Source organism: Camelus bactrianus, chromosome 9 (assembly GCF_048773025.1).
Source record: "Camelus bactrianus isolate YW-2024 breed Bactrian camel chromosome 9, ASM4877302v1, whole genome shotgun sequence".
Taxonomy (NCBI): Eukaryota; Metazoa; Chordata; class Mammalia; order Artiodactyla; family Camelidae; genus Camelus; species Camelus bactrianus.
The window spans coordinates 33,376,576-33,402,221 of NC_133547.1; the positions used below are offsets into that span (position 1 = coordinate 33,376,576).

General features: G+C 36.6%; 2 protein-coding genes and 1 non-coding gene across 9 annotated transcripts in view; 1 reads left to right on the forward strand and 2 right to left on the reverse strand.

Moving 5' to 3' along the window:
- The window catches only part of LRRC39 (leucine rich repeat containing 39), a 22,104-nt gene extending 6,115 nt beyond the window's left edge, over nucleotides 1-15,989 (reverse strand). For 2 of the 3 annotated variants that reach the window (XM_010950446.3, XM_010950445.3), the window contains exons 1-5: nucleotides 11,390-11,545; nucleotides 8,593-8,785; nucleotides 3,775-3,880; nucleotides 2,484-2,640; nucleotides 1,778-1,914 (exon numbers count right to left, since the gene is read on the reverse strand). In XM_010950446.3, coding sequence (XP_010948748.1) covers nucleotides 1,778-1,914; nucleotides 2,484-2,640; nucleotides 3,775-3,880; nucleotides 8,593-8,705 — 513 coding nt within the window. In that variant the 5' untranslated portion in view covers nucleotides 8,706-8,785; nucleotides 11,390-11,545. Of the gene's footprint in view, nucleotides 1-1,777; nucleotides 1,915-2,483; nucleotides 2,641-3,774; nucleotides 3,881-8,592; nucleotides 8,786-11,389; nucleotides 11,546-15,604 lie in introns of those variants that run through there. The other variant, XM_074370039.1, reaches the window with a different exon arrangement.
- Nucleotides 15,990-18,282: 2,293 nt separating this feature from the next.
- Nucleotides 18,283-25,646, reverse strand: part of DBT (dihydrolipoamide branched chain transacylase E2) — a 39,153-nt gene continuing 31,789 nt past the window's right edge. For all 5 annotated transcript variants that reach the window (XM_074370040.1, XM_010950447.3, XM_010950448.3 and 2 more), the window contains 4 exons: nucleotides 25,568-25,645; nucleotides 23,435-23,626; nucleotides 23,237-23,308; nucleotides 18,283-19,851 (listed from right to left, as the gene is read on the reverse strand). In XM_074370040.1, coding sequence (XP_074226141.1) covers nucleotides 19,684-19,851; nucleotides 23,237-23,308; nucleotides 23,435-23,626; nucleotides 25,568-25,645 — 510 coding nt within the window. In that variant the 3' untranslated portion in view covers nucleotides 18,283-19,683. The remainder of the gene's footprint in view (nucleotides 19,852-23,236; nucleotides 23,309-23,434; nucleotides 23,627-25,567; nucleotide 25,646) is intronic.
- Nucleotides 24,657-24,729, forward strand: TRNAA-GGC (transfer RNA alanine (anticodon GGC)). The gene has a single exon. It is a non-coding gene; the product is annotated as a tRNA-Ala (tRNA).

Consider the following 25,646-nt stretch of genomic DNA (forward strand, 5'->3'; position numbering starts at 1 on the left):
TTTTTCTCTCAATATCAGTTTTTAAGTATATTCATGTTGATGCAGACAGCTCTAGTTTATTCACCAGCTTTATAAGGTGAGTAGCTTATTTCCATTTTAAGGACAAAATGGTTTAGAGAGGCCATGTAACTAGAAATGATGCTGCTATAGTGTGCATTCAGGTTTTTGTGGACCTAAAGCCACAAAATTTCTAAATTTCTCATTCTTCTGTGGTGAGAGTTTCACAATGTAAGAATTTAGTTAACTCTTACAAAAAACTCCATTTAGCCCGGCACATTCAATTTCATTCTACAACTTTAACACATAAAAAAAAAAAAATGCACAAAACAATGCTTTATGGGCAATGGAAAAAGATCAGTTTTTCCATTTAGTAGGTGGTTCCCCAGCTTTAGAATTCAAGTAATGAATAAAGCACTCTCTCAAAATCTGTCATCAGACCTTTAAATTTTTCAAATGATTCAGAATAAAAAGATCGTTTTTACATTAACAAAAATATGTTTGTGTGTTACAATGTGTGCAGTTTAATGGCTGAGAGATGCCTCCCTTTGTAGGTTTCTCAGTGGTACTAGAACCCTTTGATTTTAGAAGATTGAAAAAAAGATATTAAAACCGTGATAATCTAAGTCTTAATTTTGCATATGTGAAAACTGAGACCTAGCTCTGTAAAGTGGTGTGTTCAAGGTCACACCTTGGAAATAATTCCAGGCTCAAGATCTCAGTTCAGTATTTGTTCCTGTAAAACCTATTTCTTTAAGTGAAGACATTACGGTAAAGACAGGTAAATAGGCATGTCCAAGTTCACACAGCTTTTTAGTGACAGAACCAAAGCTAGAAACAAAATCACAGAATTAGAAATTAGAAATAAAACATTTATTGGCCCTCTTTTAGGTATAAATAAAATATCCCTGTGATCATGATTTTCATCATAAGCAAGTATATACATTTCACTAAATTGAACTATTATAAGAAATGGATATGGGTATAGAAAGTATGTTTTACTTGCAAGAGTAACAATTATTGGTACATGTTTACTGGTCTGGGGGAAAAAAGTGACATTCTTACCAAGATACAGTGGGGGAAGGGAATAGTCTATTTTATTTTGAGTTTTATTATTCTTTTATTTTGCAAAGTCATTGTTTTCAAGGCAAAGTAACTTGGAAATTTCTTTTACTGATTAAATATGCTTGAAAAGTAATATAAATGTCTATATTTCTATGATCAGTTTGGTTTTACCAATTACAAGACATCATGCCAAATCAAGGTTTAAAGGCTTTCCAAGTCCACTGCCTGGTTTTTACTTGGTAGAACCTAGGAAGCTGGCAAAGAAACACTTCTAAACTGAGGAACTCATGTCATCACTTTACTTGTTCTCAAAAACTGATCACCTTATAAAAACCAACTAATAAAAGAGTTTTTCTACCCCCACATTGTCTGAGCTTTATGTTAATCATGTACTCATTCAGTAAGCATCAGGGAACAATCACAACCTAGGCTGTGCCTTCGGTTCTGGGAAGAGAACTAAGTAAGACTCTCACTCTGGCCTTCAAGGAGATCACAGTCTAGTCAAAACAATAATAGAAATAAATTTTATGCTAAATAGATCTTTCTCTAACTAAAAACATGCTTTTTAATAGCATGAAATGTTTTCACTAAAAATATTATTTTCTGAAATAAAATTTATAGCATTTCTTCATGAGTGTTATTTTTAATGACCACACAGAGGAGAGGTAAACCAGTAGTAGATGGAAAGTAACATAGACATTTATATCATTCTAACCTCTTGTGGAAGCTCACATATATCTCTGTTAACAGCAAGTTCTAGTTTCTCCAAGCTGGCACAGTTACTTAGCTCCTTGGGGACAGTCTTGATCCTGTTGTAACTAAGAATCAGTTCCTGAAGTCTGGTGAGCAGTCCTACAAATAATAATACACAATAGAGAGCAGATGGATATAAAATAGTGTTTCTAGTTATTGAGTATTTTAACTTACTCGCCAGCTTCATATTGGCAAATTCACACTTCTTAGGCTCCTCCCTTTTCCTAGTATGTGTCCTGCCCCTTCTCCAGATAAGGAGCAGGCGATTTATCAGTGCTATAGGCAAACATATTTCTTTTCATTCTGTTTTATCTATACTATATCCTGACCAATTTCCCATTTGGGGATTTATTTTTTTCTCATTTAAGAAATTTTTTCTCATTCTCTTTCTTGTCTTCATCCTGTTCCCTTCCAGGAGGAATAACTGAACTGGCAATATTGTTTCCAGGATCTACACAATGTTATTTCTAAAGAGACTTCTCTTGCATTGAAATCTCATCTTGAATCACCTCAGTAAATCCAGAAGGTTGGATCTCCTGGAAGTTTCCGTTTAGATTAAATGTTTAAAATTTTCTCAAGATTTAGGGCTTTGTAAAGATGAGATCTTCATTCCATGTATCCAAAAAAAATTCTCAGTAAAAAGCAGGAATAAAACCTGCCTTCCTTACCAATTCCTCGAGGTATCTCTGAAATTGTGTTTCGAGATAAATCTAACACAGTAAGATTCTGGAATCTTCCGATGAATTCGGGAATTTTCAGCAAACCAGTTCTATGAAGTTGCCATTCCTGTAGCTGACTCAGTTTCAGTAGAGAAGAAGGGAGGGTCTAAACTCAAGTAAAAGAAATGACAGACTTACTATATTACCTTAAGATTATTTTAGTATCATGTCACACTGAAATATGATTGTAGAGATATCATTTGATTTGTAAAAGAACTTAGGAATATTTTTCTTTAATGGGTTATACTTGCAAATGCTTTTGACTACTTCTGTGTTTTAAGACCTTTACTATTTTGGGGGGTGCTAAACCTTCAAACCCAAATCATAATAGCTTAAACAAAAATAATGTATTTTGCTCAAGAGTGCACACACACAGAGCTGTGTTCTAAAGATTCTTTTATATTAGTCTTTGCTAGAGTACATATGTTATTGCAAATGAGAATATGGTGGTTAATTGAAATCATAAATGGAAAGACCATTTTAATCAACCATCCAAACTTCCCTTTATGTTTTGAAATAATTTGTAAAAGGTTTTAAAAGAGGATTTTCTTTTTATTTAAGAATTTTAAGAATTTCAACTATTCTGAACTCTATGCCTTTTCTTTTTCAGCCTAAAATAGCCAAAAGATAAAATAAAGGATTTAACCCCCAAGCTAAATATACCTGTATGTATGAAAACAGACACTGACCCAAGGGATAGAAGATGCCCATGTCAAAATTAGAGTAGGCCTAATGTAACTGAGCAACTCTGTGTGTCTGTGTGTGTGTGTGTGTGTGTGTGAGAGAGAGAGAGAAAGAGAGAGAGAGAGAGAGAGAGAGAAAGAGAGAGAGACAGAGACAGAGAGAATATGAGTAAGGTCATGGACATGGGAAAAAATTAATAATACATTTCAATTTTAACTGAAGTTTTAACTGAGCATTTGCTTTGGAAAATCTATATGATTTTTGTTAAGCAGATGATCATCTTTTTATGGAAAATACTTATCAGAAGGATTAGTAGAAGTTTTACGAATGACTTAAGTTTAGGCAGAATTGAAGCACATTGGTCGAATTTTTGCAAAAAACAATGTTTGAAGTTATGTTTTCAGTTGCTTATGTTGCCCAGATTCATTTGGTGTGTTATTAAAATTAGAATTCCTGTAACTATTCCAGTCTTAAGCACACAGCCTCAGAATCATTCTCTCAACTCTCCCACAAAATGCGAAATGTAGAAAATCAAATATTACTTCTATAAAGTTACCTTCCATTCCTCTTTTTCTATCTTCAAAACAAGTCTTCCATCTTCCTTGGAGACCTTTTCTCTTAGCTTGGTTAAGCTTACTCGTTCTTCCCAGATCCGCACTAGCCTTGGAGACCAGGAAATCATTTTAGTTCACAGGTAAAAGACATAGGTAACATTCAGTTTTATATGAAAAAGAGACCCATCAACAATAACCATTCGATTGATAGTATGTGAAAATCAGACAAGAATTTATTTTGCAAGAATTACAAATGTGCTTGGTATCATAAATGCCCTATTTTTAAGTTTTTGAAAAGTATAACTCTTCATAAGTTTTTATAAGTTTTATTGAGGTATGATTCACATACTGTAAAATTAATCCTTTTAAGCATACAATTTTTTTTTGTACATTTACAGAGCTATGCAACCATCATCACTATCTGATCCAAAACATTTTCATCACTCAAAAAAGAAACCCCATAGCCATTAGCAATCACTCCCCATTCCTCCCTCCCCCAGCCCCTGGCAACCACTAATCTACTTTCTATCTGTATGGATTTGCCTATTCTGAACATTTCAGATGAAGAGGATTATATAATATGTGGTCTTTTATGTCTGGCTTCTTTCACACAACATAGTTTTTCCCAGAGTTTATGCATGCTACCACATGTGTCAGTGCTTTATTCCTTTTTATAGAAGAGTAATATTCTACTGCATGGATATACCAGATTTTGTTTATCCACTAATCAACTGATGGACGTTCGGGTTAATTCCATTTTTTAATTACTGTTGAATAGTGCTGCTATGAACATTCGTGTACAAATTTTTGTGTAGACATATGACTTTGTTTCTCTTGAGTTCCTAGGAGTACAATTGCTGAGTCTTTTCATAACTCTATGTTTAACTTTTTTAAGAACTGCCAAATTGTGTCCAAATCGCTTTCATCATTTACCTTCCCACCAGCAGTTTATGAGGGTTCTGATCCACCTCTGTCCATCTTTTTGATCACAGCTGTCCTAGTAGGTATGAAGTGGTACTTCATTGTTTTCACTTGCATTTATTAAATATTGAATCCATAGATATTTAATAAAAAATTTTTAATGACTTGCAAATTATGTAGTTCAACTTCAGAGTTAAATTATATATTACTATATTCCATTTTATCCAGATTTTGTTTCTTAGATATAAAAATGTACAAAAACTTTGTCATTCTGGAGCACATCCTATTGATTTTTGGTTCATTGCAAACATACATAAGAATAATATCAAGCTATAAAAATGACTAGCAAAAGGTTGCAGAGGTTTTCTATTTCTAGACTAGAAAGTTTTCATGTATGAAAAATAAAGAATAAACTTAGAATTGAAATGTTTGCGCTTTTAGCCTATTAGAATTAGAATGATGCATAATAAAGAAATACAAGCAGTCCTCAAAGAACATAGGTTTAATTAATTTGAATATTTATTTTTTCAAAAATCTCTTGACATCTGAGAGTTAATATATATTCTTAGCAACTTCTCATATTAACTGATCTTCAACAAGGATTTTATTTTAATGAACAGAAAACCAAGTATCTCTAAAAGTGTAACATTTGCTGTGTATATATGTTGGTGTTTGCAAAATATTTCTATAGATCTGCGTGTTTTCATCCACTGCTTGTCTGAAAGTTAACTCATCTGCTAACAAGTGCACTGTGGCAACGGCTATATGTAGCCCTCTAGACTGCAGGTAGGCTTCCAATAGATGTGGTTAACTGAGACAAAATGTATAATACCATCTGTTCAATTACATCACTTTTTATTAAAAATAGAGCTCTTCATGGGGAGAGGTGTATAGCTCAAGTGGTAGAGCGCATGCTTGGCATCCACGAGGTGCTGGGTTGAATCCCCAGTACCTCCTCTAAAAATAAATAAATAAATAAACCTAATTACCCCTCCATACCCAGAAATAATATTTAAAAAAATAAAAATAGAGCAGTATTCAAACAGTAGACATAAAGATTATTAATTACTTGTTACTCACTGAGATACATGGATTTCAGAGCAAGATTTAATGATAAAAGCAAATACATGTCTTATTCCCTAAGCTTTAACTTCAGTTACAGAATTCACCAAGCACCCATTATATGCCAAGTATTATGCTGGACACTGTGTATACAAAATGCTCTGTCCTCAGTGAGTTTACAGTGATGCTATTATTAGACAAGTTTATTTCCATCTCTATAATGATTCATAAATTCTTTCTTGCTCTGAGTTACTATGATCTAAGTTCAGAATGTATCACTTAATTTGGCGACCATGGGTGAGATACCGCATCTCCATGGTTCCTACCTATAAAACAACGGGTTTGGATCATGTAATGTCGCCAGTCTCTTCTAGCTCTGGTGCTCTGTGAGTCCTACACTGCTTATTTTAAGCTTGATATACTTCCAAGTTTGGAACAGAAGTTTTCTACCTCCTCTGAAACCTTTTTATAGTCTAAAGCCTTTCTCTTTTATCCAAGTGCTTGACTTCCTCAAGGCAGCTTGGCATCAAAACACAATGAGGACAATTTCTGTTTAAACTTGAGACTTTCTGAGCTAACTCTTTAGTCACTTTTAGCTGAGAGAAGAAGCATTAGATTACATCCTTACCCTTTTTTGCCCCTTGCCTGTTTTGTACAGCGAAATCATGAAGCTGCTGAAATGAAATGATTCTTAACTAGACACATTCAATAGCTGAAATTCAGGGGTTTAGAACCGACTCATGATTTCTGACCACTGTTTTTGAAAATGGAGAGTATTTATTAAGAACACTCGAGTCAGGTTTGTCATAATTGTATAATATAAACATAATAGGTTTCATAAGAGTGGCTTTACATATAAACGGCCAATCCAGGGAAATGTCAGACCTGATGTGAATGTAACACTTACTGGGTCAGATTACTTAGGTGTGAATACCAGTGAATACCAGGTCCACATTTATCAGCATGTGATTTTTGACAGGTTACCTGGACCTGTCCCTCAGGTTTTCCATCTTTAAAGTGGAGAAAATAATGTCACCTATGTGTGGCAGAGGCTGCTTATTGTTCCCCAGTATGTGTTACTCCTCTTCTTCCCCAGTAATAGATCCTCTGAGTGTAACTGAGCACAAGGCTTCATTTAGCCATCCTCCCTTACAGCTATGTACCGGTCATGTGTAGCTTTGGCCAATGGCATGTTAGCAGAAGTAGTAGTGTGTGCAACTTCCTGCTGGCTGGAATCAAATTCAATGGCTGCAGTTGGTCTGTGTATTTGGAGCCCTGAGGTGACTTTAGGAATGGAAGCCATGTACAGTTGAGCAACAAGATAAAAGCCTGAGTGTCTGACTCAGTGGAGTGCTGCACCAGCCCTGGATCACTTACGCAGAAAAGTTAGCTTATCTTGCTTAAGGTACCATTATTATGGTTTTCATTCTCTCATAATGCAATCTAATCCTCATCATGACACCACGATTCAGCATGTTGAGAGGATTAAATGAGATGCTGCAAATAAAGCACTTAGCAGAGGGTCCAGTAAACACATAATAAATGTCTGCTATCCTTATCATTGTCAGCATCACTATCATCTTCATTGGCACTGGCCGGGAAAAATGACACTTCCTCATCCAGATCTTTTGTTTTTACAGTTAGGAGACACAAATAGTTACTTATCAATAAATGTTTCCCCCTCTTCTTTGCTGGGAGAAAGCCAGTTATTTTCCAGTAACCCAGGAAAAAATCTTAATTTGTCTAGACCTCATTATAATCTCATTCCCCTAGAAGGTAACTGCATTAGGAGTGTACAAATGACCCAATTCTGGCCATTGAGATGTGAAGGAGAGATTTGCTGGGGGCCCTCAGGAAGATTTTCTCATACTTAAAGAAGAAACAGTTATAAACAGAAATAAATAGTTCTCACTCTTCTGATAACACAATGATGCCTGTCTGTGATGCCTGAAAGTGTACCAGTCATCCTGCGACACTGAGCGAAGCTACCCCTAGGACCAAAATGACACACTGAGATCAGCTGTGGAAGGTGATAAAGAGAAGCTGAGTCAGTTTTTAAAGGTATTGAAGCTTTGGAATTGCCTGACCCCAGGACTTCCCTATTGCTTAAGCCATTTTTTGTTGAATTTTGCGTTATTTGCTAACGGACATGAGACCATTTTTTAAATTGAGATGTAATTGACAGATAACATTATATTCGTTTAGGTATACAACATAATGGCTTATATTTGAATATATTGCAAGACACAAGACCATGTAATGTTTAGGAAAAGGCCTAATGTATGGTAATTGTAGGGAGCTCTATGGAAGTTACGAGGAGGGAGCTATTCGTGCAGGATTAGTAGAATACTTTGGAGATATCCAATTAGGAAAGTTGGTAACTGTCAATAAGGCAGAGGAAATAGGAGCCAAATGATTTAAGTGCAGCCCAGATAGAGGAATCAGGTGATCCACAGGGGACCTGGCTGGAACTCCCGGCTGTTCAAACAGCTGGGGCTCTCCAGCACCTTCTACTGCCGGATGCTGCCTTAGATCACAGGCAATGTAATGCAGAACAAGCTCCCTCTGAAAAGCAAACTGAATGGTACTAATCAGACCTTGATGAATGTTGAACAGACTCCTGAGAGGGCCTAGGATAACTACTATTTTCACATACAGACATTCATTATTTTTCGTATCACATAGCCACATAGGTGTTTCCTTTAGCTACATTTGGGTTTTCAGTAAATTATAATCCTATCAACTTCAATAATAAGGCATTTAATAAATGCTCTTTTCAATAATGATGATGTCAGGAATTTTTACTAATTCAAAATCATAAACACGGTATCACATACTTTTGTTGAAATTCCCTCTCTCGCTTCAGGTCTTCATTGTGTTTCTTTATTCTTTCTTCCCAAACTTCCTTTGCAGCATTGACAGCGCCAGCACAAAACACATTTTCTGACATGATTTCTCCACATCGTCACAGAATCACTAACTTCATTAAATTTTGAATAGCTGAATCGCAGATGCCATCTCAGAAAGGACCTGATTGTAACAGAGAAAAAAAAACCAAACCAATGTGTTTCCGCATATTTATTGAGTCCCCTAATGGTCATAACAGCTTATATTTATTGAACACTTTCCATATTCCCAAAACTATTTTATGCACTTTACATGCCACGTTTCACTTAACAATTCTCATATTAAAAATACCAAGGCATGAGTACCTTTGTCGTCTCTAAAATATAGATGAGAAAACCAAGCCCAAAAAAGGTGGGCAATTTAAGGTCTCATCCCTAATAAATGATAAAGGTGGCAATTGACGCCAAGTCTACTTCCTTTGTTACTATTAATTCACAATGACGAAAAATTGGGACTAGTTTACATGTCCAATTATAGGAAAATGTTTAATAAACAGATACATGAGAATTTGACACAACATTGTAAAATGACTATAACTCAATAAAAAATGTTAAAAAAAATAAAAATTAAAAATATATATAAAACAGATACATAAGATCAGCAGGCATCTTGGGATGTCTACTTAATCTAGATGCTGTCTGCAGAAGCTGGGATTCAGTCAAGTGGTAATATACTGGGATTGTTTGTTCTTATGTAAAATAAATTGCAAGCAGACAGATCTAACACTGAGGATTGTGGCCTGAAGCTCTGAAATAAAAGGAAAATAATAATAGGGTAATGGTTATGTAAATTATGGTAGATCTGTCTGATGGAACGTTCTTCGCTTTACAAATAATGGTATTGATTTTTTTTTTACCGAATTAGATTAGCAATAATAAAAGAATTTGATTTACAATTAATTAAACTTCCTTCTTCAAAATTCAAGAAGTCAAAGATGTCCATAATTACAAATTCTATTCAACATTATACTGGAAAACCATAATGCAAGAAAATTAAGTAGAAAGGTATAAAGTTTGGAAAGGAAAAAGTGAAATTTGCAACAGCATAGGGAAACAGGCACTCATGCACTAAAGGTGACAGAATGTAGTTAGATTCTCTATGGAGAGAATTTTGGTAATATCTATTAAACTCACAAAGCCACATTTACACTTGTAGGAATTTATATTGCAAATATTTTCAATTGTAAAATGACATATTACAAAGTTTTTCACTAGAGTGTTCTCCATAACAGCAGAAGATTGGAAAGAATGTAACTTTCTACAAGTGAATTATAGTACATCCATATCATGGGAAATTTTACTGGAGTATTTAGTAATCAGGGAAATCTAAATTATATACAATATCTGTTAATAACCTATAATGAAAAAGAACATATATACAAATGTTTAACTGAATCATTATGCTGTACACCAGAAATTAACATAACATTGTAAACCAATGATGCTTCAATTAAAAAAAATAAGAAATAGAGATTTAAGTATTTGTTTTAAGTCAAAAAGGCAATCAAAAGAGAGGTTAAAAATAGGGATTAACTCTATGGGTGTGTAGGCAAACTTAAGCATCATCTTTTTTGAGGGGGAGGAGGTAATTAAGGTTTTTTAAAAATGATTTATTTTTTAGATTAATTTTTTTAAATGGAGGTACTGGGGATTGAAGCCAAAACCTCGTGGAGGCTAAACATGCACTTTACCACTGAGCATCATCTTTTGTAATGAAACTCCATGGATAATAGAGCTGATAAGAAACAGCATAACTGCTTTTGAGAAGAAAAAAATTATTATGGAGATAACAATTGAAAACTAAATTCTGAGATAGTTAAAATGGTTACTTCTAGGGTGATAGAAATGAGGTAGAGAATGTTGCTTTTCATTATTAATCTCTAAATTACTGATTTCTTTAAACTAAAAGTGTGTGATGTGTGTGTGACAGAAAGAAAGAGACCGAGAGAGGGAGAAGAGTGTATTACAAAGGAAAAATGTTTAACATTTCAGGATGAATATATAATTGCCAATACAGAAAATTATTAGGAGGGGGTCCTTATTTTTAACAATGCACGCAGGAACAGAGTTGCAAGATCGTTTTGCCATCAAGAAACCTTGGCATGTGCTTATGCTGGTAATATAACCCCCTGGGTATATCACAGTCCAACTACAATTTATTGTCCCAGGTGTAAGCAGGTTTTAAGTATTATCAAATAATAGAATTTTTTTTAATCCCAAGGATCTAATGTAAATGTGTATTTTACTAGACACGTATATAGCTATTCAGTTTCTAATTCATTTCCCCATTTGCCATTAAACTTTGGTCAGCCATGCGTTTTTCAATAATAGTGACCAATATCCCTTTGAGGAAAACAAGTCAGTAGTGATACATGTATTTCTGCCTCCAGCGTAGGACTGTGTTCTCTACCTGGATGGTTTCTGTAAGAGAAAAGCACACAGCATGGCAGTGAAGTAAGCATGGCTATGACATGACTGGGGAGTCAGCTTCGCAGAGTCAAAAGGAAGCAAAAGAAATACAACCTCAGACAAAACGCTTCTTGACTTCTAGAGAAATCAATCTTCCAGAGGAAGACAACTACATAATGTCTATGAACCCCCAAAAGACTTCTAAATTCAATTCTAAATTTATTTGAACATTCCAGCAAATACAGACACAGTAAAGGCACCAACAGCAGTCTATTTATATGTGAAGAATGGGAAAAAAATGTTTTTGAAAAACACTTACCATGGTCGGTGGATGCAGAAGCTGACATGCCCAGAGTTAGCGATTATCAGCTAGGAGTAGATTGCCGAGAGAATTGTTTTCAGTGTGACCCCGAATGATTAAAATCCTCAGTCAGACCGTAACCAAGTGAAATGACATGTCAGCCCAGTTCTAATTTTAGTTCATGGACAAAGCTGAGAATAGCAAAAATCACATGGAGCTTCTGTGCGAAGGATCAACTGATAATGTATGTGAGCGCATTCTGTGCACTGCAAAACGCTGGGCTGTAGGCATTATAAAACCATCCAGCATAACTATTTCAAAGCTCCTGAAAAGTAATTGCTATTGAAAAGTCCTCACTTTTCATGATTTGCACGTTTTGAGTGTTTACTAGAATCTAATGAATCTGTTCCAAGCCAAGAAGTTTGGAAATAAGCAGATGTGTATAACAAAAACCCTACCTAGTAAGCCAGAGATATTTAAATAATTTTTAAGGTTTTTTTGGAGGAAATTAGGTTTATATATATATATATTGCGTGTGTGTGTGTGTGTGTGTGAGGGGAGGTAACTAGGTTTATTTATTTACTATTTTTAAATTTTTTTTAAAATGGAGGTACTGGGAATTGAACCCAGGACTTTGTGCATGCTAAGCACTCACTCTACCACTTGAGTTTACCCTCCCCCTCAGATACTTAAATATTTAAATTAAATGTGCAACTGTGTCAGAAAAAAAAAATGAAGGTGTGGATAGATGTGGGTAACAGAGGAGCCCCAAGCTTCCACTGCATCCACGCTTCAAATTTAATTATCTCTCAACCTTTAGCTCCTCAGACTTCATAGATAGGAGCTAGTTCCTGGTTCTTTAACAAATATATATGTATCTATTTATTGAATTGGAAATATATGCACATGGGGCAAAATTCAAAAGATACTGAATTCCCCTCACGTCCAGCCTTTTAGTTCTCTTCCTGAAGGCAGTCACTATCACCAGGTACTCCTGTGCCCTTCCAAAGACGGGCTGTGAATTTACAAGTATGAATACGTCTTTAAAAGCACACACACATGCTGGGATGTACACACATATACAGGGCAGCACACTATATACATTGTTCCATGCCATGTTTTTTCCCCACTCAGAATACCTTGGAAATAGTTTCATGTTAGTATATTCAGAGTTACATCATTCTTTCTAACGGCTCCATAGCATTTTGTCATGTACGTGGGTCACAAGTTGTTTCATTACTTGGGCACTTGGGCAGTTTTGGTGTTTTAAGTCCCAGATTATCCCATAGGAATTCTCTAATGCTTCTATAATGAATAAGATCAGAGAGTTATGGGGTTGCTTAAGATCACAGAAAGCGGTAAGAAGGTCACAGGATCTCAGCTCTAACCTCCCTGTCCAGAGAGTTTGCACCATCCCACACATGGCTGCCTTGAATATGCTCATAAATCAACATCAAGGTTCAGGGAGGAGTTCTATTTCAGTTAAAAAGAACACTAAGTTGTCCCCTTGGAAACAATTTAGATGTATTTCTGCCTCTGGCACTGTCTACAGTTAAATTTTAATTTGACAATATTTATAGAAAACCCACAAATTTCAAGGCTTTTCTCTCCTTCCCTTAACTAGCCTCTTATTTCCCACACTCGGAACTGCATAAAGAGACCAGCTGAGAAGTTGTTAAAGTGACCTACACTAGAGAAATGGCAGGGAGAGTGGAAAAAAGTGAATACATTTATGCACTATTTATGAAGGAGATTAGACAATTTCGGTGATTTGAGGACAATAGGGGATAAGAGAGATCAAGAAGAAATAAGTCTTGTAGAATGAATATCTGTTATTCACCGCTGCCCCAAATCTTTGCACACCCTCTCCATAGTTTGAAACCCCCCCACATTGTGAAACCCACTTTACCAGGGTAGAATTATAGTATGTTGTCTCTTCTGTACCCACAACAGCAAAAATGGACCCCAGCCACCCAGCCTGTGTCCTCACATCCTTTGCTTCTAAATCAAAGTATGGGATTGGCAGAATCTTAGTCACAGTCCCTAATCCAGTGGTAGAAGACTGGGATACACTATTAGTTATTTGTCAGACTGCATGGCTTTGAAGCAGAAACACTATGTAACTCAAGAAAACCAAGAAACATAAATATGAGACTTACCCTCATTTATCAGATCAATAATTTTTCAATGTGAAGAATTCGATCTTGCAATTTGAAGGTTCTGTAAGCACTTCAAATAGTTGAAAGATTTAAACAAGAATACTTTAAAACTGATTTGTTCAGCTTTAGAACTTTCTGGAACACTGGTATCCTTTAATGTGGAAATGTTCCAGTAAAAAAGCTTGTGTGTGTGTGTGTGTGTGTGTGTGCGTGCATGCACACATATGAGCGCCCTCAAGAGAAAGTTCCAAATAATAAACCACATACTTGCCAAATATTAGGCTGTCCCTCTTCTCCACATCTTGGTACTTATATTACAAAATTATAGCTACATACTAACTTGCAGCACTTGGTCAGACAAAATGGGTATTTCCTCAGGAGATGGTAGGAAATACCATTAGACACCAAGAGCCTTTCCCCTGGAGCTCAAGCTCTCAGATTTCAGCCAGTCTCACGTGAGTTCTGCCACACACTCCACAGATTTGCAATCTTATAATAACTTAAATATTTAAGTTACTGAAATAGCTAAGAAAAAGATTTCATTTTACATGCTAATTATTCCCTTTTCTTTTTCTGTTATTCAATATATGTTTTACAACAAAAAATGTATTTAACTAGGGATGAACTTAAAATGTAATTCTGACCTTGAGACTTTTGTGCTGGCTGTCATTTTTGATAGACACACACACACACACACACACACACACTCCATTTCCCTAAATCAATCAGTGGTGGAGACACAAGAAAATTTTATACGAAAACCATTAATTCTATAGCCTACTGGAAATAGGCTAAAAATTAAAAGGTCATTGGAAATGATTTTAAAGTCTTCATTTGTAAAAAGCATGCTGTGAGTCCAAGTAACAAATACATCATTTAGCAAACAAAACACAAGTGAACAAAACATCATTTCTCTTATGAGTGAAGTAGTTGCTACAGTTTTTCCAATTATGTAAAGATTGTTCTCACATGAAATACAGGACCTAAGCAGTAGGAATTAATATTGTGCAATTTCCTGGGGCAATTAAAACCTAAAATCAGATGAACACAGAATAAAAGCCATTATAGTCTTGCTTCAAAAGAAAAAGCAATACCCCTCCCATAGCCACCAAATAGTGACACAAAAATTTGCACTGCCTTCCTATATGGTGCATGAGGTATTTTTGGCCACATAGCAAATTTAAAAGACACTTCTTCTGCTTTAATTTTTATGCACTACTTTTTAGTTCTACAGAAATACACTGCATTTTAAACTCTTTCACAACATAATTTTTTATGAATTACATGATACCTTGTTTCTAGGATATTGATCCAACTTTTGAGGATACACTGTATACATTTCAAAAGGCCACAACAAAAATTGTTTCTTCACATATCCACAAATACTATGCAGAACCCCTAATATTTAATAAAGATGGAAGTTGTGAGAATTTTTATTGTATTTAGAAAGTATTACAAACCAAAAAGAAACATCTTACGGAAGTAATACCATCGTATTGAAATTGGAATGCATTGCATTTAGATAGCAATATATATATATTTTTAAATTTTTATTTATTTATTATTGTCTTTTGTTTTGGGGGAGTTAACTAAATTTATTTGTTTACTTATTTATTTTAATGGAGGTACTGGGGATTGAACCTAGGACCTCGCGCATGCTAAGCATGCACTCTACCACTGAACTATACCCTCCCCGTCTTTGATAGCAATATTTTTAAGATTCATGAACATATGTGAGAAACAAGTGCAGTCAATGACAGTGGTGATTTTAAAAAATTACGCCAACTCTCTGACAGTTTGTCCTGCTCTGTCTGTCCAAGCAACGTTTGAACCAACGGGGGGGGGGGGCCTTTTAATCTTGGGCCAAAAACACAACGGGACCAAGGCCAGGTTCTGATGTGATTTGTAAAGCCCTTGGTTTGCAGAGTGGTTAGTGTGATGGCTTAGCCTGGCGACTGACTGTTCTCTGTAAAATCTGAATATCTAATATTTCAAACTGTTAGTCATGTTCAGATTTATATTCATGCCAGCAGTTTCCAATTATTTAATTACACTTACCATTGCCCTGACTTACCTCGGTTACTGCAGTTTGAACTCTGGCTGCATTGCTCCAGGAAATTAAGTCGCTAGGTTTTTCCAGATGATTGCACGCTTGCAACTTTTGTACAGACTTTACAAACTTTCTTTTCTTTACTTTCCTTTTTACCATATTTTTAGAGCTATCTACCACATATTTAGAGGATTCTTGCAGCAAACTTCAAGTTAATAGTTTATCACAGGTTGAATACAGTCTGATGGTTCCTCTAGGAATGTGGGTGGGTAGGGGCACTGTGCCGCCTATTGCCCGAGACTGCCCCCTCCTCAGCCTGAGATGAGAACGAACCCTTCTTCGGCTGTCCTGCCATTCCCCCTGCATCTAAGCTAAATTCTCGATCTCCCACCTGCTCTCATCTCCCCTGTCCTGGCTCTTGTTAAGACCCACAACAGCTGTTCCCCATGCTTTGCGTTGCAACATTCCTCATAGTGCTCAGTAAAAGCCTGATATAGATGTCCTCTTCATAACAGAACTGCAGTGATGCATGTCAGGCTTGTTTTTGTGGCTCCTCTGGACTGCCTCCAAATTCTTCTGCTCAGTTTTAGCAAGCTGGACTAGAGTTCTCTCACAGGGTTCTTGATTAGCACACAAATTAGTTTCTGGTTGAAGCCTTTCTGCTCAATACTGGGACCACCTCATAATGAATTTATTTCTGTTTAATTCTGAGCTTGTGAACATCAACGAGTCATGTTCAGTGTTCGCCTAAATAATATTGCCTTCTGTCCCATAAAAATGTGGTTATTTTGATGGGATGCCAAAGGTAACAAGAACCATCTCAGGTTTGGCATAAATAGTTCAGAGTTGACTTGGTCTGTCTGATGAGACATCACTGAAACATGTGGTGAACTTGAGACGCTAAAGACTGAAGATGAGCTGCATAGAGCTCAGGAGAAAGGTGGCTCTGGAAAGAACTATTAGGAGACATTTGGGAGAGAGATGTGACCAAGCCTTTTGCCAAGCACACTGTGATGACAGGCGAACAGCGGGGAAGGAATCCAGGCTGTGAGTTCAAGTCCACCCGTGCAATTCAAACTGAACTCGTCAGGCAAAGGCAGGGAGGAGCAGGAAGGGAAGCTTGTGACAAAGGAGGGTTGTGAGTCTTCTTTTAGGAAGAGGGAATTTAGCTCAGAGAGAGGTAGGGAAGTTTTGTTTTGGTTTGGGTTTTTTTGTGCTAGTGATTATTTAAAAAATAAGAACAGTTCTCTCCACATTTTATCAGTTAGAGCAGCACTATCCAACAGAATTTTCTGTGATGATGGAAATATTCTTATATCTGCAATGTCCAACATGGTAGCCACTAGCCACACGTGGCTATTTACATTTAAATTTATTACAATTAAATAAAGTTAAAATTCATTTTCTGAATTACACTAGCCACATTTCGATTGTTCAATAGGCACAATAATTAAAATTTAAATTTGAATAGTCACCTTTGGGTAGTGGCTATAGCACTGGACAGCTCAGAGTTAGGGTACTATTTTGAGATTAATCTCAGGGAGTGGGGCTTTGCTCCACCTACTCGTTTGGAAATACTGGTGCCTCCCACCTTGTGTGACTGCCATCAACATGCAGGCCTCAAGGTTGCTATGGAGATGAAATAGAGTGTTTGGAGTTCTTGGGAGGTTGAATGGGCCACATCTGGAAATGACCTACATCACTTCCACCCATATTCTAATGGCTAGAAATAAATCACATGACCCTACTTAACTGCAGACTAAGCTGGAAAATATTTAACCGTGTGCCCAGAAGGCAAAGGAAATGGTTCTATGGACAACGTTATGCCACCACATTTATTAACAATAAAAAATTTAAATTTAGAGAGTTCTGAGTCTCCAACACCTTCTCCATGAAGAACTGGAAATTAGTCTTAATTAGTGTGCCAAGGGAACCCTACCTAGTTCTGGGTGTGAGGAAGACACGAAAGGAGACATTAAGGACCCTCAGGTTGAATCACCTTGTCTTCTCTGGAGATAGAAGGTGAAGTTCTCTGCTTAGTATGACAGGGCTGGGAGATGTTTGTATCGGTGCTTCAAATCATCAGAAAAGATGTGGGACAGATACTGTGAAGAATGGCTGGGGCATTTGGCTGTGCTCCTGACCCCCTTGTCCCTTCCAGGGGACCCTCCCATCTTAAAGGTCCAACACACAATGGGAAGCAAATCCTTTGCTGAATTCTCAAAAGGATGAGACAAAAGAGAAGGTGGTAATGGCAGGGATCTGGGTTTATTTTGAGCCAATGATGTTGGACTTTCGGGGGAACATACTACATACTCATTTCAAGTTTCGTTTTCTCCTAGTTTTCACATTTTAAACGAGAGGGAAATTTTTACTGATCATGTCGATCTTCATTTAAAATTCTGTAGATGTCATCAATTGGTTAAATTATAGTACCTCCTCTCCTCAGTTCCAGGCAGGATCAGTAACCTCTACTCGCTGCTTTCATGGCACCCTGTTTTTTTCCTACTTAGAGATTAATTATATTTTTATTTTTATGATTATTAAATATCTGTCTCCCCTCTAGACTGTAAGCCCAATGAAGACAGTGGCCACAAGGATGCGCATTTTGTACCCAGTGCTTAGCACCACGCTTGGTATACAGTAGATGTTTAATATTTAGATAAAATAATAAATGCAAATAGTAGAATACCATGGAGCCATTTAAAAGTATGATAATGTAGAACAGTTTATTGATTCATAATATGTTAAATTAAAAAAATCAAATTATATAAAATAGCAGATACAGTATGATCCCATTTTTATAAAAAGAATAGCTATGTATACAGATACCTTGATCAAAATGTTAAGTAGTGGTAGGATTAGTGGTAGGATGATGGACGATTTTATTTTATTTGTAACTTTTCATATTATCTGAATTTTAAAAATAACCATCATTTGACCCATTACTTTGTAATTTATGCACCATTTCCATTTTGAGAAAGTCAAGTAGACAGTGAAAAGACTTCCTTTTCTGCCATAAAACTTCACTTGGATATACATTATTCAATTACACAATATTAGAAACAGACTGAATTTCTGAATGTAAATCAAAATGTTGGATTAAATTCATCTTGATGCTATTTCTGATTTCAAGTGGGCCTCTAACAAAATGATCATGAGGAACCCTTTATTTCTGTACAAAATTCATTATTTTCTTTTAGTGTATCCATAACTACCCATAACTACTAAAGGGTAGTTCTGCCCATACGGGGAACAGAATAGACGGTAACTTCTTAACCCGTCCTATTTTTTAGCTGAAGATCAAGAAAGTTAAAAAAAACAAAAAGGTTGAAAGGCAGTGGGCTTCTGAACGTAAGACAACCTCAGCGGCCGCTATGCTTACAGTAACCTCCTCATGAAGCGAGGCTGCAAAGGTAAGGTTTTTCCCAATAAAACACCAAAACATCACCAAAATTCTACAAGTGTATCCATTTTAAGCAAACACCTTCCGTGGCCTTACTAGTTATAAAACTATAATTGGGAATTTTTAAGATTAGCTTATAATTTTCTCTTCTAAAAGATATTAACTTATACAAATAAGACATTTACAGAAGATAATCTCTACAAAGCAACATACTCCTGGATATCTTAAAAGTATAATTGCACTTACTTTGCACAACAATTTGCATTATTGTGGGGACATAGAAAAGTTTTTGTACATAAATTCCTTTTCCCAACTAAGTGTAATGGCAAAGTTTCATTAAGAGTTTGTTTAAAATAAAAACAGAAAGAAATAGGGCAAATACTGTATATGAGTATCTGTGTTTTAGTAATATTCATTTTGTTGTTCTTGCCAGTTTCAATCCATTGACACGAAGACCTCAGACATATTAAAAAGTTGTACTCTGACCTATAAAATGTGACAGCCCCGGGAGAATGATTTCACCATTATCCATCTTCAGTAAAAAGTCTAACAGAATAGGGATAAATACTGGGCCTCAGAACCTTATACACGTTACAAATCACGAATAATACGAACTGCAGTGAAGAACACGTGCTGCACAGCTGGGCCCTGCAGACTCTTTGGAGGCTCAGAAAGTTCAAGGACATCTTGTCCATCTTCACTTCAGATCTAGCAGCATAAAAGCTGGGTTTTCTAAGTAGGATTTCCACAAATTAGAGAAGCGTGACACTGTGGCGCCATCAATAATTCTGTGGTCGGCTGACCAGCTCACATTCATTATCTGAGCCTTATATACGTCTCCTTTCTCGTTAAATCGGGGGAGGGCCTACGGGTAAGGAAAAGAACAAAGAGTCAGCCTTCACTTGCTCAGAGCAAGCTCCAGCAGCAGCAACAGCGAAAGATTAGGTAGATCCCCTCCTGATAACCCGGAGGAGGTGGATGTCCCAAATGCCAGCTCCTACTTTTCCCGCCTTTGTGAGTACGTGTTTCAAGTTTCCAGAGATTCTCCAAAGGTATTTCCTGTCCCCTGTGTAATTTCCACACGTACAGTGAATTTCATTTCAGATTCAACTATTTAGTGGATATTTATTGAGCACCTACTATGTACCAAGCACTCTTCTAGACTCTGGGGATAAAGCAATGAATGAAATAAACAACAACCTTTGCTTCCTTGGAGCTAACATTTCAATGGGGAGAGACGGATGATTAAGTAAAATGTGCACATTGTGCTAGACAGTGAGAAGTGCCAAGGGAAAAAGAAAGCGCTTTGGAACGAGGATACAGACTATAGGCAGGAGGTGGAAATAGGGCAGAGGCTACATTTTTTTTTGACAGGTGGGCAGGAAGAGCCTCGCTAAGGTGTCCTCACTGAAGGCAGTGGAGACACAAGCCACATGAACACTTGGAGAAAGAGAGAAGGGAAGCATGACTGGAGAGTTAGCGGACCAGAGGGTTGGCAAGGGGGAGGTGCCGGGGTGAGAGGTGAGAGGTGAGGTCACAGACGGAGCAGGCTGAAGGTGGGGCATGTTCTTAAGACTTAAGGAATAATGTTTCTCAGAGGGAGGGTATATCTCAGTGGAAGAGTGCGGTGCTTAGCACACATGAGGTCCTGGGTTCAAACCCCGGTACCTCCATTAAAAAGAACAGTAATAAATAAATGAATAATTAAGCCTAATTGCCTGCCTGCCACCCCCCACACCCCCAAAAGAGTAATGCTTTTCAATCTGTCTTTGATTTGAAGAAAAAAATATTTTTTAAAAAAATTCTAATTCATTGCAGGCAACTTTAAAAAGATTTTAAAAGTGAAACTCAATAAAAAAGAAATAAAAAGACAGAAAATACAAGGCTCATTTCTCATTATTAGGTTCAATGGACATAAAATCACTGTGTCAAAGGGCAATGAAAGTTTCTAAGCCCCAGGCTCCTCTTCTGTACTTGTCGCCGCATGGCCCGGGTACAACAGCCAAGGCCTAACGTGGGTCCCAGTCACACAGAGCAGCACCAGCGCAGAGCCATGGAGGCCATTGCAGCTATTTTGCCTTTGATTTGGAGTGAGGTGAGAAGCCACTGGAGGTCTCTGAACAGAATGGCCATTCAGTGAGATGGGAAGACTCCAGGAGCAGGCAAAGAAGAAGGAAATGTGAGATGCCTAATTAGACATCCAAGCAGGATGTGTAAGCTTGGAGTTCAAAGGAGAGGTCTGGTCCGGAGATAGAAACTTGGAAGCCATCAGCATATAAATCAAAGCCATGAGACTGGATCAGATAAAGAAAAGGCCAGAACTGAGCTCTGGGGCACTCCAATGTTTGGAGATGGGGAGATGGGGAGGTACAGGCAAGTAAGACTCAGAGGGAATCGGCAGTGGCAGCAGGAGAGACTAGTGAGGCTTTCTGCAAGTCATAGTCAAGAACGTTTTCCAAGGAGGTGGTACTGATCAACTCAAGGTCAAGAAGATAAGGACTGAGAATTGAGTAATGTGGAGGTTATAGTGACTTAAGACTATTTGGCAACAGTTTAAAATTTAAAGTGAAAACAGAAAAATAGCAAAGGAGAAATGAGACAGGGACAAAGGAATGAAATATCATTTGTCTCAACCCAAAAAAAGGTGAATTCCATTAAGTCACTATGAAGATATATATTCTAATTATATTCTAAGAACTATGCTTCAGAGCTTGAAGAAACCATGGGTAAAATGATTCTGAAAAAACACAACTCACACAGATATTTGCAGACCCATGTAGACCATAGCAGCATTATTCCCAATAGCCAAAAAATGGAAACAACCCAAATACGCATCACAGATGAATAGGTAAATAAAATATGGTACATACACACAAAGTTTCAGTGTGGGATAATAAAAAAGTTCTGGAGACAGATGGTGGTGATGGCTGCAATGTGAATGTACACACTGCCGCTGAACCTTACACTTAAAGATGATTAAAATGGTAAATTTTGTTATGTATAGTTTACCATAATGAGGTATCTATACATACAATTCAGAAGAAAAGAAATAGCTTTCAGGAAAAGGGAAAATAAAACTTTGTCAAATGGGTATGATGGTTTGGAAACTGTAAAAGGTAAGAATTTTATGAGCATCAGATGTTGAATTTTTGCTGCAAGGAGAATGAGTGACAGAGAAGTTACCTTCTAGAGAAACCCCTGATTTGGACAGGACGGTGTCATAATACGTGTTCTTATCTTTTTCTTCCTGTCTCCTCTGTGTGCCTGAAGGGAAAGGAGCTGCCAGAAGGGAGAGTAACGTAGCAGCCAAGCACTGTCTGCTAGAAAGCAAGTCAAAGGCTGAGTAAAAGTATCTGTGAAGTTTCTGGATACTGACATGAAAATAATAAACTCAAGAAAAGCAAGTCCTAGAGATGCTCAATGTAGAAGCGGCATAAATACAGAGAAGAGAAAAGGTTCTTCTGAAAACATGAAGATCAAAATCAAGGTTAATGCAGTGACAATGACATTTAAGAATGGTGGTATTGAAATGGCATCCAGGACTTATGTCTTTAACTCTGCTGGTCTCAGCCCTGGGTTAATAGGGATGCCCAAGCCCCCTTCTCCACCCCCACTCCTAGTAATTCTGGTCCAGTTGGTATGGCCTGAGGTTGGGCTTTTTTTCCTCAAGCTTCCCAGATGATTCTAACATGCAGCCAGGGATAAGAATCATTGCAACCCTTATTGTAAGTCAGTCTTCTAAAACATGGCCGCAGCTCACTCATGCTGGAACCAGCTGGGTTCTTGCTTAACATGTAAGCTTTGGAGGCTCTGTCCCCAAAGCCAAGAAATCTGCATTTTTAACCGGTGCTTCCAATGATTCTTGAACAGAGTAAAATTTGAGAAAAATGCTCTCCACGGTGTCTCGCTGTTATAAAGAATAATTTGGATTGGCTTATATTTTTTGGTATTTGGAAATAAGGATATTTTGATAGATTCAGATTGGCTATATTTGTGATTATTCATGAAGACTCACATCTGAGCCTGGCATAACCCACAATGCCTGATCCACACAGAAGCGATGCAGGTCACCAGCATTTCCTCTACAGAGAGGCAGCCACCAGAACTGGAGGCCCAGCTTTTAGGAAGAAATAACTGACTGACTAAACCCAATCTCATACTCAGACCTACAAAGTGAGGAGAAAACCTTGGAAATGATTACTCTTTTTTGTATCTACTCTCCCAATTTGCTTAAACTCTTACAAACACACCTTAATCACTCCAAGGGCTCCAATCGCCACCTCAGGTGGTAATATCACTGGTTTGGCATAGGTGCCACCAATCTAAAAAAAAAAGAGAAATCAAGCTTTTGAAGAACAAATGGCAAATGAAGGTTTATGTTTTTAACTGAGCATATGAACACAAATCGTAAGTCAGGGTTTATGAATTTGAACACCACGATTACTCACTGATCCAATGTTAGAAAGAGTAAATGTTCCTCCTGTAAGATCGCTGGTGCTGAGCTGACCCGAAGAGCCCAGGTTCTGGAGGCGGTTCAGTTCAGCAGCAATCTCAAATACGGAGCAGATCTGAACGTTTTTCACGTTAGGAACAATCAAGCCCTGCTCTGTATCCATTGCTATCCCAATGTTATGAGAAGCCTGAAAACAAACAAACAAACAAAACCCCAATTATATAGTAGGCCTTTTCATAAGCTAATAGGAAAGTAAGGATCAACCTTCACTGCCTTATGAACACAACTATCAAAAACTATTTTCACCATGTTGGTGATGATTTAAAAGAAATAATTTTAAAAAGGTTTTGAAAAGCTCTCTCGAAAAAGATAATTTTTTTTGGTAAGAATATAGAACAATGGGTTATTTCCATATATCGTTAGTGGAAGTGTAAGCCAGTATGGAAGTTCTGGAGAACTTTTAATGATATATACCAACATTTATTAAAAATATGTGCTAAGAAGATAAATGCAGAAGTATGTAGAGATGCAGAGATGTTGAGTTCAGATTGTAAGACTGAGAAACTGCAAGTAATCCAAATGTTTATCAGTAAGTCACTGGCTAACCAAATGACTAACAAAGCCGTATTTATTGACATGTAATGATGTCATATAAATATATTAAACGAAAAAGAACACTTAAAAAGAAAAAAATTTAATTAAAAAACATAATTCCATACATTTTTTTAAACTAGGTAAAATCCTAGAAGAATATACACCTCAACATAAACAATGAGTTATCTTAGGTTTATGAGACTGAGGTAAACATCACTATTTTCTTGTCTGAATTTTTTTTTTGAAACAAGTATATAGTTAAAGAGGAAATTGTATTAATCATATGGAAAGATTTTAGATTCAACTCCCCAGAATAAAAAGCTCACTTTCCAGTTGTATATTTCTAGTAAGAAATATAAATAAGGGTCAGCATCCCAAGAAGAGTTCTCAGCCATAATAGACTTTCACTCCAAATAAACTTTCACTTAGCAGAATTCAAACTTTCATTATTTTTCCCATTTAAATTACTTGTTTTAAAAATTGCAGGAATCCCATCTTGAAAGAGCTCTTCTTTTTGAGGGGAGGGTATGTAGGATGTGAAAGGTAATCCACTGCCTCGCAGCTGTATATTTCTGCTACTTCATGCAGAAAACCAAAAGCAGCTAAAAATAGCAATCTAATGGGGAGGGTATAGCTCAGTGGTAGAGCGCATGCTTGGCATGCATGAGGTCCTGGATTCAATCCCCAGTACCTCCACTAAATACATACATACATAAAAAATCTAATTACCACCACCAGAAGAAAAAAACTTAAAAAAACCCCAGCAATCTGCACATTAATTATTAACCAGTAAAACCAACAACAATAGCAATAAATATATCTTCAGTTTAATGATTTACCCCAACATATAGACTAGATAAACAAATTTATACTGTATAGTACAGGGAAACATATTCAAGATCTTGTGGTAGCTCATGGTGAAAAAGAATATGAAAACGAATACATCTATATTCATGTATGACTGAAAAATTGTGCTGTACACCAGAAATTGACACAACATTGTAAACCGACTATAACTCAATTAAAATAAAAAAGATATACCCCATACTTTCAATTGTAGTCTAAAGATCACTATTTGAGGTATGAGAGAAGCTTCTTTAACCTACAAGCACATTTGTACCATTGCTTATTTAAACAATATATTTTCTTTTCTTTTTTTGTTAAATGTTCTTTTTTTCAAAAAAACAAAAAGAAATTTCAAGAGATTTTACTGAAGTATAGTCAGTTCACAAGGTTGTATCAATTTCTGGTGTACATCATAGTGTTTCAGTCATACATATATATACAAACATATATTCATTTTCATATTCTTTTTCATTATAGGTTGCTACAAGACATTGAATATAGTTCCTTATGCTCTACAGTATAAACTTTCTTTATCTATGTTATATATAGTAGTTAGTATCTGCATGTCTTGAACTCTCACGTTATCCCTTCCCACCCCCTTTACCGCCTGGTAACCGTTAAGTTTGTTCTCTATGTCTGTGAGTCTATTTCTGTCTAAAACAAGACATTTTCTCAACACATAGCCAACCTTATACGTTATGTTCTGGCAGTTTTCATCCACAGATGCATTAAGGATAGGAAACTGTAGTAATCCCAGGGAAGCAGCC